General features: G+C 35.4%; 1 protein-coding gene across 1 annotated transcript in view; it reads right to left on the bottom strand.

Annotated features, from left to right (window-relative positions):
- The window catches only part of LOC125228351 (G-protein coupled receptor dmsr-1-like), a 68,950-nt gene that overhangs the window by 21,890 nt on the left and 31,549 nt on the right, over positions 1–15,511 (bottom strand). Inside the window, exon 2 of the mRNA XM_048132883.1 lies at positions 1,406–2,286. Within this exon, the coding sequence (XP_047988840.1) occupies positions 1,406–2,200 (795 nt within the window). The 5' untranslated portion in view covers positions 2,201–2,286. The remainder of the gene's footprint in view (positions 1–1,405; positions 2,287–15,511) is intronic.

The raw sequence follows: 15,511 nt of genomic DNA, 5'->3' as shown, positions 1-15,511 counted from the left end.
GAATTACACTCAGGTGGCGTGGCGCGGACGTCCGTCCGCGCCCCGAGACACGCGACGCTCTGGTGTGGCCGGTACCTTACGTCCCTAACCTATTAACCGATCCGCCGCGGTGACGCGGCCGGTGCGCGGCGCGCTCTCCCAGGCCCGCGCCCCGCGCGCTCCCCCGCCCCGCGACAGCCGCTCTACGACAACTTTGCACCCTTTTAAATTACTGACATTTACAGTTTCTTAAGCGCGACCTTCACAGTATTAATTTTGATAAAATCATGATTATAGTACACAAAAACCTGGTCTTAAGCAAAAAAATCTCAGTTACAATTTATACCTACTGAGAAATTCATGTTTATTTAAGCGTTAAAAATATATGTTTAAGATCGGTGTTAAATGTCTATATATACTTAATACAATGCAAATTGATATATATATCATGGTCACCATTTTTACCTACCTAGATATTCACATTAAATGAAAACGGTAAAAAAAAGTACACAATCAGATTTATTTTCTGTGTAATATCGCTAATAACTGATCGCATCTGAGTGCACCACAAAGTTAATCTAACAAAGTTTTCGGTTAACTATTTTGCTGTTAGCGAAAAGTGGGATAATGTACTTTATCTCATGATTTTTATAAGATATGAATACGATCGTCTTTTTTTTTATCTATGTACATAATTACTATTTGATGCTTAATAATAATACCCAATAAAATATCAAAAAGGACGAGTTATTGAATTATGTCCAGGGTACCTTACTTTTACTCCACTAATGGGGAAATGAGTATGTAGGGAAAAGCGCCTATGAACAGAGTTCCTAATATCGGGTAAGCATAAGTTTCCACTTTTGAGGATATCTCAGCATCGTTCGCAGATGTTTCTGCCTGTTTAAATGATTACTATGTTTTTGAATACACTACGGAATGTAATGAGTATCATGTCGGATTCATATCAATTGATATAATATATATTAAATGATGAAAAGATTGTGACAGACATAGCGTAAAAGCTTTTTCGTTCACGACATGTCTGTCGATACACCTCTCCTACGTAATTGGGTGCGATTTGGGCTCGCACCCCCAGGAAGCATAAATTTTAGCCTTCCTCGTCTGATTCACAATAATAAATCATTTTAATAAACAACATAAATCATAACGGATACCTAAACAGTAAACACTAAATTTATAACACGTATATCTTCTAAGTAATTGTTTTGTACTCATCGTACTACACAAGTTTTACAACGTACTTATTTATTTTGTTAGAGTTTTTTCTCTTATAATAACAAGCACATCATGTTTGTTCGTCTATTAAGTTCCAAAACATAATTTAAGTTGAACAATTCAATTATAAAACTTTATTTGTTTCTTCGTAATTTAAAATGTTAAACTGAAATATTGTTTCACTCACCTCATTCGTAGTAATAGCAGATTTTTTCAAAAGTTTTTGTCTTCTTCTATCACTCGATTTCATTTTCACAATCAAACAAACACTTAAAATGGATAGTACTATACACGGTATAAGTTTTATAAATACACTGTATATCCAAAATATCGCAGTTAAGAGGTCGCCGTTAGTGGTCATGCTGATGGCGAACTTCGAAGCGGGCTCGACCTGGCCGGAGGTCGCGTTCGTGTCACTCGTGGTATTCATCGTAGCATTTACACTACCTTTGCCCGGAACTGGTTCGATATTCATAGCAAAGTATATAGGAAGACACAATACTGGACTCACAACATACGCTAATGTAATAGCTATATTCGTGTTTCTTTTATTACAAAACGTCCTGTTCATTTGTGGGAATTTGATCGCGATATATCTCCATATCGCGAGTGTGATAGTCAGCCAGATTGAGACGGTATGGAATGTCTGACTGAAGATAGAGTGGAAATACACGAACACTGCGGCGGCGTAGGAGTTCCTGCTTTGTTCAGTTCCGACCTTCACGTATATAAGAAATGCGAAGGGAATGTAGTCTATCATGACGAGAAGGTCCGCGACGGCGAGGCCGGTGAGGATGGAGTTGGTGGACGAGGCCATCTCCTTGCGGCTCAGCACGGCGATGTTCACGGAGTTGGCGACGGAGCCCAGCAGGCAGATCACCAGCGCGATGTAGCCGTGGAATTGTGTGAATGTTTTCTGGAAACTGCTTCCCCAGGGGTCGCAGTAACCGAGGGGAAGCTCGCCGCCGCCCTCGTCCGACATTGTGATCAATTTTGATCAAGCTTCCGCTATGCTATTGAGCACAGCAAAGCAGCGCATTAACTTTTCTCACCCATGTATTGTGTTATCTGAAATGAAAAATATTGTATTATAATCTGGGTAGTATTCCTACTTACTTATATTTAACGGACAGACTTTCACCAGTCCAAAAGAGATCGTTTTGTCTTAGGTTTAAGTTGGTATATTTTGGGGAAATACAAGTAATTACACATTCAGATAGTACATCGACAAAGGGACCAGCATTATTCCTAAGAAACAACTTTATATGCGAATGGAGTCGCGTTTGGGGTCCTGACAAGTTGTGCGGACGTCTTATATTATCATTCCCGTCGGCAATTATTCAGGCCTACGTCCCTTTATATTGAAGCTGAGCAACACATTACTACAACCTACTATTTATTTTGTCTACTACGTAAATATATCACGAGAAAATATTTATTGTGCGACAAAAAAACTATTCAGCAGTAATATTATTCATTTTCGATGCTTATTGCACGCGCTGTTATCGGCACTATTATTATAAACTCTTAGTCTTATTACGTGACGCGAAGTAATCGGTGTATAAAATAGACATTATTGTGTATTTGTTCACAGAATCTAGTCTGCATACTAACCAATACGCTCAGTCGAAGGTCGAAGACACCGAAAATTTATTTTCGCTGAGAATTGTTTTTCGTTTAGCACAAAGTCAGCGTGACAGAATGATTAATTGGAGTAAACTCGGTGGATCCTTTTGACTCGTAAGATCACAACATGCCCACGCTGCAGTGAGTTTTACCCAAATGTTGGTTAAAAAATAATAATGCTTATTTTTCTGTTTTCTATTTTTTCTAAGCTTTTAAAGCGTAAAGCGTTTAAAGCGTCTTGAATTGAATAGTACGAAGAATAATGCAGAACTTGTAAAATTATTTTAGAAAAGCTGCTTAAAATGCAGAAATAGTAAATGAGTTCCGGGAACAATATCCAGATTGAAGCAATGTGAATTTTTCCATTTAAAAAATAATGACGAAGTCAGTTGCCGCAGCTATGAAAGAATACAATAATAAATATTCATATTTTCTCTTTCGCCGCTGATAATTTCATTTCCCTATTGATAGACAGAGAAAATATCTACCTGGGATACATACTCGTACCTTTAACTAAATAGTTTTGTTGAAGTTACTTTTGTGGTAGTTTTACGAATTCTTGTACATGTACATACACGTAGTAGGTCAAGCTTGAGTACTAAGCAAAATATTGCAACATAATATATTTAAAGGTACTGAAGCAGTTTTCTGTTGAATAAAGGAAAATTCAACGCAAGATTGTTTCCACAAGCAGCGTGCTAGCTCTGTGAAACTAATTATGTTCCCTCCGCGAGTGCGCAACTGATGTTTTTAAGGTTTAAGTAAAGCCTGAAAAATAACATCAAGTCTCTTCAAAGCCTCCGCTGACAAAGAAACCTAGATCAGATTTTTCAGACGTCAGATGAAGCCGTTTACAGATAAAGATACATTTTTATAATGCTGAATGAACTATAAAAGGTATTTTTCTGATTTTAAAAAGTAAAGGTTATATTTTTACAACGCCGTATTTTTTTTTGTATGAATAGAATAGGTAGACGTTTGACCACGATCGCACCTGATGGTAAGTGATGATGCGGTCTACGGTGGAGCACGCTTACCTATGAGATACCTATTTACTCTTGCTTTAAAGAGACCTGGATTGTACTCATGTGGAAACACGTTGCGTTGCGTTACATTATTTCGACTTTTGTACACGGGAACTTATATCATAATTATGTTTTTATTGTGTAACCTGTTGTTTAACCTGTGTGGTGACGGGTTAAGAATCTCACCACCCCCTTTCTTCCCGTGGGTGTCGTAGAAGGCGACTATGGGATATGGGTTAAATTGTGGCGTAGGTGAGAGGCTGGCAACCTGTCACTGCAATGTCACAGTTTCGTTTTCTTTCAACCCCTTATTTGCCAAGAGTGGCACTGAAGCTTTAGTAGTTTCATGTGTTCTGCTTACCCCTTTATGGGATACAGGCGTGATTGTATGTATGTATGTATGTTTTTATTGTTCTACTTTATGAGTAACACTAGTGTCTCTCTGACCAGATATGATAATTAAGTATGACGCAACCGTTGCAAAAGTTTTCTATTAAAGACCCAGCTGAAATTTCCAAGAAACTAATTTATAATAAAATAATTAAGTTTTGCTTGATTTCAATTTGCCTATACATTTTTTAGCCTGATTACCTATAGTCTTGCAAAAAAGAATATAAAATATGTAAATGAAAAAGTGGGAACATTGTAGTGTCGCCTATTTTTAATCAATACATGTAAAAATTAGAAATGTGACAGACAGACAGACAGACGGACAGAGCGTCGCCATAAGGGTTCCTTTTGTCCCATTTTGGTACGGAACCCTAAAACAGTACTACTAAGTATGTCATATCTTTTTAATTTTTACTCTTTTTTGTGAGGCTTTACCCGCTGGCCCAGAAAAAAGATTTTGGGTTAATTAGCAATAGTTCTCTCGCAACGTTAAAATACAATAATTAAGACGCTACGGGAGCGAAAATGTTAAAATGGAAAGGAGCCCCCCTTTCAATTTGGGAATTTCAGTTAAATTTACTAGTGTTATTAACTAGTTTTATCGAAAAAAAATGTCCATTCAGAACAACTCAGTTAAAAGATATTGCGAAAAAATCTTTAAAATCGAGGTTCCGCTCTCGACTGTTTCCTCCTTCAAAACTTATTTAAACGGAACGAAAATAGAGAATCTGAATAACAATGAAATAATCTGTGTCGGACCGTTTAGATTGTTTGGCTAATTGCTACCGATCTTGAGTATCACACCTTTTTTTGAGCCATATTGAAAAAGGACGTTTTTAGAAATTTTTGATTGGCTCTATCGTCTTTTAAAATAAAAATAGCAAAAAAATCAAAACGGTCTAGTCGAGAGCGTTTGTATGGAGAATTGACCTGTATCGTATCGTCTTAATATGATTAGTACCTAATAAATATTAATTGATTACGTATCAAAGATTCACTGACATTAATTTTAATAGCAGTAACAATTGTTTCTAGTAGATATATCTTAATTAAACCTAGTTCGTACGAGGTTGAATTATGAATAAGCTTAATCAATGTATGATCTAAATTAGTTAGAAACTTGCATCTTCGAAATTGTAATAATAAGTAAATCTGGTTTTCTGAGTACTTACTTATAATTCTCAGTGCGCTTGTACACGAATATTCCAACATTAATTGTAATAACACTAAGTACTTAACTAATATCTTATACTATTAAACGAGCAATTCTTGTATATTTATTTATTTATTTATTTATTTATTTATTTATTTATTTATATATACCGACGATCTCGGAAACCGCTCTAACGATTTCGCTGAAATTTGTTATGTGGGGGTTTTCGGGGGTGAAAAATCGATCTAGCGTAGCCTTAGATTCCGGAAAACGCGAATTTTCGAGTTTTCATGAGTTTTTCTTTCGCGTTAGTAAACGTAAAAATATGGTCGATAATTTCGCCGCGCGCGCATCGATTCCGCTTAGCTCAGTCGTAACGAGGTCGGTCTAATGTAGGCAGATAGATCGTAGGTGTCAGGGTTTCGAATCCCGGCCAGAAATTAAGTTTTTGTTTTTTGTCTTTTTTTTTGTTTTTGTATTTATAAGTTTTTTTTTATCTAAAGACGTGATATATTAAAATAGAGCCGAGCGAAGCTCGGCCGCCCAGATATTATTTGTTTATGTATGTCACGCTAGTGGGAAAAAAAAATTGATCAAAAGATTTATACATAAGTATTAGAAATAAATAAATATTCGCATTGGCGGTCAGGAGAGACCTGCCACAGATCGACCCAGTTCCAAACCAAGTATAGCTTGTACTGTGGGTAATACTAGTAGTTGAAGATAAACATAATTATGTGCCAAATATATGTTGATAAATATGTTCATGCTTACATAGAAAATATATTACCATGACTCATGAACAAATATTCATCAAATCACACAAATAAATGTCCTTACCGGGATTACAAACCAGATATTTAACTTTTTCTTTATAACAGGTCAGGTACTTATTAATAATTTAGTAAGATCATGTCGACAGCCTCTGGCCATTAAGTAATTAATTTCAAGCCCAATTTCTAGTCGACATAAACCGGGCGCGGTGCTAGAGAAGCCAATTACTTAGCTTAAACCTTAGAAAAGCTTGCATTTTTGCTAAAATTTACTTTATTTGAGTAAAAATCATTTGTAAGTATAATTTCTCACGATTTTTACACATACTCTAAATTGTAATGACTTAATTATGTATAACTGAGTTTTAAAACCTACCTCCAACGTTTCGAGGACGGCGTTAATTGCGTTTTAAAACGTAGTTAGTTATACGTGATTGTTACAATTTTATTTAAAAACGTTATAACAAGTGCTAAAGACTCGCACATCATGAAATTCGCGAAGTAGGTATTTAAAAAATCACAAAAGTTAGCATTTTAGTTACCTAAGGCCAAGTAAAAAGCCACAAAAAGTACCAAATTTCAGTTGTAAAACGGTGTCGAGTTGAATTTAAATCGTTATTTAATACGGATAACATTTTAAGATCGCTCAAAGCGAATCAACCGAAGGGGAGTTATCCTAAACGACTTGCCGACTAAATTAATTATAGGGTAAGGTGGGCAACAGAGAACCAGTGGTACACAAGGAACCAACGGTTTTATTCGAAAATGCGACGTTGCCAAACTGCACTGCGAACATAGGCACGCGCCGCTAAGGTTCCCCCGCTCGCTCCCCAGTCGGTGGCCGGTCCGCGTTGAAATTGCACGTGTAGTGAAGTATTTTGTGATTTTGGACAAGAAAACAAAAAAAAAGTAAGTATTTAGTTTTTTTATTTTCTCAGAATGTAGTTATGTTTGATTTATCTAATTAATCAGTTGTGCGGAGTGACTATTTCTCTATCTTTTTGACATTCACTGATGCGGCTTTCTTGTGCCGTTTATTTTTTACCGAATTTAAAAAGTGAAAATGTATATCTAGCACACATTGAACCACAAGGCTAGAGTACTCAATGAACCAGGAGGTTCTCTAGGTAATTCTCTAGTTAGCCTTTGGAAGGTCTATTTTGTACAACTTTTGCCATGTTTAAGAGTTAATATAAATATATCTAATATAACGTTACTATATAGTACAAAAATATATGATAATACATTTATATTATTTAAGTTTTTTGAAGTGCAAGACTTTATTTTTCATATAACGAAGAATATTGTGACGATTACATTAGTAAACTACTCTTAGTTTAAATAAATAAGCATTTTTGACATTGTAAATGTTGTATTTATTAAATTGCCTCATATTTACCTAAATCAGTTTGTATATTTTGCAATTATTTATCAAAAACTATGCAATTATATAATGGTAGGTTCATTGTGTACTAGGCCGGTTCATTGAATACATAGTACCGGTTCAGTCTGTACCAGAGATTGTACACAATGAGCCATTGTTCATCTTTTAAAAAAACTAAAATATCTCGACTTTTATTCAGTTTTATTAAAAAATAATGATGAAAATTTAGAGCTAGATAAATAACAAATGCACTGAATAAAAAAAAATGAATTTGGACCTATTATGACTGACTTATTAAGATTTAAATTTTTGGTGGCTCATTGTTGGCAACCTCACCCTACTAAGTTGGCCGACTGCGTAATCTCGAGTTGGCCAAGTTGTTTCGGGTCTGATTTTAAGCGAGTTGAGTGGTACAACTGTCTCCTTTTGGAAGTCAAAACATTAAGGTCCAGCCTCCTGAACACTGATACCTACGGGACGTTTCTAGTCTAAGTAAAGCCGAGTGGAGTACAGTCAAGCTGACAAATTTACAAACATATTTAATAGCAAGTTGCAATACGGTCGTATATACCTATTTTCGGGATGTGCCCATATTAAATGTACATAATATATATATATATATATCTAGTTTATTAATTCGTGATATTTTATTACCTTAATGTACCACTGTGTCCGTGTGTATAGTCGAGACATTAAGGCCTCCCAGGTGGAACAGGACATGTCTATGTAATATTACGTTATTGGGTCGCTAGTTGATTACAATGTGGTGTGAAGTTCAAGCAATCAAAGACTAAAATTATGAAGATGGAATACTTTGTAATAATAATCTGAAATTAGCTTTTGTAATTCAGAACATACGCAGACATATAATAATTATTATGTTAATTTTGTATAGCCTAAATCTTACCAAGTTACCTTGAAAAGGTATATTTATATAAAATTGTAATATTTCCATTTTGGTAGGTACATATGTAATTTAAGCGTCCATTTATTAGTTACAATCAGGCGATCCGTTGTTGTTTGCCTCCTATCTCATAAAAATATTATGAATGAAAATTCCTACTCGTATCTGCATTTGCTCACAAAACGCCCAAAAATATTCATGATTTGTTTTCGAGTAATATTACAACGCACGTATTTAATTATTGAAATAACAAAAGAAATTTTATGATATTCAAATTCCCGGGCGGGAACAAATCTGAATATTTTTTCCAACTTTGCCCTCCTCGCGATTATGGGGCGGAGACAAATGGGTAAACGCCCCAATAATAGCTGTAATGTTTTTATTACCCATATAATTTATATTCCTTTATTTTTGCGCCACTTATGTGATTGCTGGTTATCGTGCATAATAAGTATTTGTTTTAACGCCGAGTGTGGAATTGAAAAACGAGGATGTGAAAGGGTTCTATAGTTGAACCACGAGCGAGCGGTTCGAAAATAGAATCCTGAACTTGGCGAGTTTTTCAACACACGAGAAGTAAAATACATTTGCACCCGTGTGTAACACAAAACTGTTCCCCTCACTATATAGCGAGGAAAGCACAACGCAAAAAAACGCGTTTATCACTGCTTCCAGTAGTTCCACAGGTGGTAAAACATCTTCATCACTAGATTCACCCAATTCTATCAATTTTAAAGCAGAAAATTTGGCTATATTCAAGGTCAAATTACTGTACCTACTAGTGGATAAAATGCGTTTTTACCCGCTGGTATTAAAGGACAAAACACGTGTTTCCGAGCTAGTGAGGGGAACAGTTTTGTGTTACACACGGGTGCAAATGTATTTTACTTCTCGTGTGTTGTACTAAAGTACTTTTCCCCTCACTAGCTCGGAAACACGTGTTTTGTCCTTAATACCACCGGGTAAAAACGCATTTTATCCACTAGTGGGTAAAGTAATTTGACCTTGAATAAAGTCAAATTAACTGCTTTAAAATTGATAAAAGTAGGTGAATCTAGTAATAAAGATGATTTACCACCTGTGGCACTACTGGAAGCAGTGATAAACGCATTTTTTTGCGTTGTAGTTTCCTCGCTATAGTGAGGGGAAAAGTTTTGTGTTACACTCGGGTGCAAATGTATTTTACTTCTCGTGTGTTAAAAACCTGCAAGTTCAGGATTATATTCTCGAACCACTCGCTTCGCTCGTGGTTCAACTATAGAATCCTTTCACTTGCTCGTTTTTAAATTCCACACTCGGCGTTAAAATACAACTTTGCCCCCTTGTATAACAAATAACTATTAATCTGCAAAATAATTTAATGCTGGACCACCCACATTTAAAGCTAGAACTTGTTTGTAAACGTGAAGCTGAAAACCTACCTGCCCCGCGGTTATAGCAATTTAAATTAAAACCGACAAACTGTTCAACAGATCCGTACGTTTTGTTATTACTAGGTATGTGTTTTAGTTAATAAGCTTATAAATGAAAAAGGGGCTTTAGCCGGAGTATGGTATAGGGTTAGGTAAATTGTTAAAATTAGTTTCCGATTTTACAGTGTTTACATATTTTGGCAAAAGTAAGACATCGATTTTGTCTGGGATACTATGTATGTATGTATAACTAAAGAGTTGAAGTTAGTTAGGTATCCAAAATTATAAAGGTACATTACACAGATTCTATCTTTCATGAGAATAAAATTCAGCTTAAAGTTGAATTTATTACAGCTGTCACCAATGCCAAGCATAAATTGAAATTATATACCTAATGGCGAACGTTTTGCTGGAAATTATCCGTACTACGGGTTAGCCGTTATGTGATATATTTTTATGACTAAATCAAGACAAAGCATCAAGTCCCAAGCGTCCATCGTCTTGCTTGCGTTTGAGGGAGCCTTTATTATACTTAGGTATCATAAATCGCAAGTATCGATTTAAAAGATGATCGTAAATATTCAAATATAGCAAAACCAGGCTGCACTTATTATAAATAATGAATAATAGCGATATACTTTTAGAGTATCGCGCTATTATTCATTATTTATCAAATTGCCCGGTTATTTTTAATATTTTTTCATTTTCAACGTTAGCAATTTCATAACTGTCCTCTTTCCGAACATTTAACCCTACATCAACTTTCCATTGTACCCAGGTCATTAAATTCCTCAAAAATTGTAATTTTGTTGCCATTTCGTTTTCAATTGTCACAATTTCAGTTCGTTTAGGTTATATTGTCTCTTTTATTTAACTGAGACGTTACAGTTCTTTAATCTAGCGCTGGAAGCGTCTCCAGTTTTTGATTAAATTGTTAGTGCTCTGAAGTGTAGCCTGCATTTGAACTAAGAACATTGTACAACTGCACACAAAGAGATTCGAGTACGTACTCACAGTGTGTTGCGTCGAAAATCACTCGAAACGAAACACTAAATGCCGGTCAGTCTGCGCTTTGGAGAATAATGGATATCAATAATGTAGCTATCTGATGTAACTACAGAGCGTTTGACAGTAACAGGAATTAACATTAAAAATACTACGTTATACCTATGTATTTTAGTAAATAAAAAACTAACAGAACCATTTTTGCAATATCTAACCTATGTTTTTAAATTTAGTTGCGTAGGTCATAGGTACTGTTATCGAATTTCATTAGTTTCATAAACTAATTGAATGCCTACCCATAGTTGATACCAAATTCATATTTCAATAAAGTATGATATGATGAGTGTTTTAAATACTGACTAGGAGTGAAAACTTTGAAATGAATAATCATTTTTTAAAAGATTATTAATCAAATACAGATGGTTTCAAATTAATTATAACATAATACATAAAGTATTCGTCAACCTTAAATAGTTTTAAATTAAAAGCTAAACACATACTCTTTGCAGTTGTTGATATTATAAACGATAAATATCATTTAAACGAATTTCCCTAAGTAATTGATTCTGTTCTGTGCGGCGTTCAAACAATTTAGTTAGCTCTTGTGACTTGGCACCTAACTAAATTATGTGACCAATTATATCAGATATAAACAAAACGACCTAAATTGCCGACCTAAACCCACTCTTAAAGCACACCCCAGGCGCGCTAAACAAACAGATACATAGACCTACGGGCGTGTGAATCCACGGATAACTTAGTTTATTTGTGTACAAACTTGCAGAATCGGCTTACGGGGGAGATCTTCTCCGCTGTATAAATAAACGGGCATTGACTTATATATTACTTCGCTAGGACGTGGCATACCAGACACCATAAAACCTTGTTAATAACACTGCTATGCATAAATGCGAGCCAAGCGTGACCTATTGCGCGCGTAATGTAAACTCGTCAACCAATGGCGTTGGACCGTTTTCCTCGAAGACGCATCATAGGAGAAGGTTCAGTCAAAATTATATCTACTATCTTATCATGTTCTTACTTATAAAATCGTTGTAAACGAACGCCAATAGATCAATATCTTAGATTATACCTATGCGTAGCAAGCTCGTAGTCTCAAAAAAACAAAATATTTCCTTGTAAATACAGCAGTGGCACTGAAACTTGAGTAATAAGTACCTACACTGTGTTGTGTTCGTTTCGTACGAGTTCGCTTTACTGCTACTAAAGAGCCTCGTAACTATTTCGTCACGCGCCATTGCATCTTTTATACTGGCCATTTCCACAGTACTACCGCAACAAGCCGTAACATACAGTATGTATACTATAAAATCGTTCGTATAAGTATAGTTAAGATTTTTCAACTAGTGTAGAATGCTTATATAAAGTACCTATAGCTAATAATTATAGTAACTTAAGTTAAAAACTGCCCATTACGCCCAACGCTCTCTACAATCTCTCTTAATTTCAGGACCATTAGTAAAACATGGCCAGTAGCGCATTTCAAACGAATTAATGAAGTGAAGATCATCAAAAAGGTAGGCAAATCAAATGTTAAGCTCAGCGTAACCTCTACGTAACATCCACATATTACGTCATTTCAACCCCTCCCCCTCCTAAATCCCTTTAACTGGGAGACATTTAGATCCCCCCCCTCCCCTCAAACTGATGACGCCTATTAATTAAATTTCTGAGAGATCTCAAACTGAGACATCTCAAAGTAAGTTCAATAGATACCACTCCACCATTCTTAATTAGAAATGGATTACTAAGTTTTGAGAACACTTCATAGCATTATCGGTTTACAAAGAGAGAACTCTCCTTGAGCCGCTCGTCCGGCATCCAGATCAAAAAGCAGCCGTCGGGCGGGGCTCTTAATGTATTCTGATCACGTGTTCTCGTCTCACACATGCAGGCTAGGCCTTGTATTGCTACCCAGAGCGGACGCTCGGCGCTTAATTAAACCAGTAAAGCATTCTCAGTATTGGTATCATCTATTCGTAACTTGAGCCCCATTTATACTGGTTTGTCCCAAGCAAACACTTGAAGGTACGTATGCGGTTTTTTGGCAAAGAGTACAACGTCAGCGCCGGCGCCACATCTTACAGCTACTGACCAAAAGCTAACGACGTAATTGTTATCCAATTACAAACAATTCCTCCAATTTGCATAGGCACCTCAAGCCTCTGTTCACCTTTTCAGATAACAAAGGCAAATAATGTACGAAGCCGAATGTTTTCAGCAGTAAGGACATCTGTTATCGGCAGTTTCTATAATCCATATTATATATTAGATACCTATCTATTGTCTAAAATATTCAGGCAAGGTTTGATTAATAATTATTACAATTGGCACTTAGATTTTTGGAAATATTTACCAACGAAGTGGATTTACTTATTTCAAGTGCTATGCACTATTTTACCGTGATACTAAGGCTGCTGAACTTTACGAGTATATGCAGAGATACGATTTATTTGAAATAATTCTATTTAAAATGCAAATACAAAATGCAAAATACCTATTTTGTATTTTGCATTTGAATGCCTTTTAGTAAAAAACATTTTGTATTTTATTTGAAATACTTTTTGAGATGTATTTTGCATTTTGAATATGCATTTCAAAATGCAAAATACTTTATGATTAAATTAAGTTTAGCCAACATTACCAGTGAAACAAAATGTGAACAAATGACGCTTGTATTGCCGAATTTGACCGATAGAGGCGCCTGCTAGCCATGCGCGCCTGACTGACTAGTGTCAATTTGACACTGTCAATGTCAAACGAAAACGAATATTATCTATGGAAAGCGACGCCACTGACGCCGACGATTTAACGGATTTATTGTTTGCTGGACTGCTGGTGCTGAGTGCTAATGACTGATTTTGATTTAATTACCTACCTACTTTTAAGTGTTGAGTTATTATTCCTATTGTAAAAATCCTAAGCTGTAGAATGAAAATAAATAAAGAGCATTTAGGTGATATAAGTATGAAATATAAGAACTGGATGCACAATCAACAAAATGGGGCTCCATGGCTATGGCGCTCTTTTCGTTAGTCTAGTTTTTTTACATTATTTAAGTGAGTAGGTATAATAGGTATAATAATACCTAAAAATAGTAGGCGATCAATAAATTCTGTTATGTTATTAATAAATAAAATAACATAACATAATTTATTGATTGCCTACTGATAAATATGACCAAAATGTCATTCATTACTTTCATTAGTTTTGAAAATATGCTACAATTAGATATTATAAAAACTCAAAACTATTTGGATTATTAAATCATATTTTGCTAATTAGATATTATAAATTACAATTTTACATACTCCATCCGGTTCATACAATGGTTCATACTAAGAATAGTACCTCGATTTTTTTAGCGCCACCTATTAAATGATGTACCTATACGATGATGCCTACAAATTTATTTTTTCAAAATGTGTATTATGACGTGATATTATGATTAAAAAATAAAGAAATATGTCATTTGTTCTTATAAAAAATAAAAACACTCAAAAATATTTGGGGAAAATATGATTTTGGCCACTTCCAGGCTGCGAACAGCGCCATCTAGTTTTAAGCCTAAAAGGCCTATACATTTCAGTGGTACGTTTTTTTGTATGGGCTTTTTCAGTCCAATATTAAATCGTTCTTGTTATAAGTAATTCAACCACTGCGTTGTGATTGTGACAGCAACATACATACTCACAAAATGACACTAACTAATTATTACATCTGTTATCCATACTAATATTATAAATGGGAAAGTGTGTGTCTGTTTGTTTGTCCGTCTTTCACGGAAAACGGAGCGACGAATTGACGTGATTTTTTAAGTGGAGATAGTTGAAGGGATGGAGAGTGACATTGGCTACTTTTTGTCTCTTTGTCGCGGGCAAAAGCTAGTATAAAGTATATACACAAGCCTTTTGGGTTAGTCCGAAATAAATTCACCTTGGTTAGGTAACGTCAGAAGTTGTGATGCAACAGCTCTAATCCAGTGTTCGATAACGAAACATGTTAATAAAAGTTAAACGTACATAGCTTTTATTTCGAACTGATGAAGTGTTAGGTATATGTATTAGTTATAAGATCCAAGACCTAAAGACCATTTGAATACGAATTTAACATGTTTTAAATTCTACTGCATAATGTATTGAGACAGAACTAAGTATGCGTCTGAATTATTTAGCATTCTTTGAGTAGGATCAGATCAGGTCAGTTTTATATGTTCAGAACCTTGTTTGATAGCCAGTTGGTAAAATTAAAATTTTGAAAAAACCCCCGACTGCGACATTTTTATGAGACATGGCTAAGAACACTCCCGACTAACTCAGCTTTCAGATAAAAAAAACTAAATCTAAATCGGTTCATCCGTTCGGGAGCTACGATGCCACAGACAGACAGACACACACACAGACAGACAAACAGACAGACACATCAAACTTATAACACCCCGTCGTTTTTGCGTCGGGGGTTAATAAATCTCAACACAAAGACGGTACCTATCTATTCAGTACTCCACTTGATGTTAGCGGCAGCAAAGGGCCATTATGAAATATTTAATGCGGCTCTGTTTTACCCAAATTATGAACAAGATTATGAAGGGAAAGGGACT

The sequence above is a fragment of the Leguminivora glycinivorella genome, chromosome 7 (assembly GCF_023078275.1).
Source record: "Leguminivora glycinivorella isolate SPB_JAAS2020 chromosome 7, LegGlyc_1.1, whole genome shotgun sequence".
Taxonomy (NCBI): domain Eukaryota; kingdom Metazoa; phylum Arthropoda; class Insecta; order Lepidoptera; family Tortricidae; genus Leguminivora; species Leguminivora glycinivorella.
This window is presented reverse-complemented; position numbering and strand designations above follow the sequence as displayed.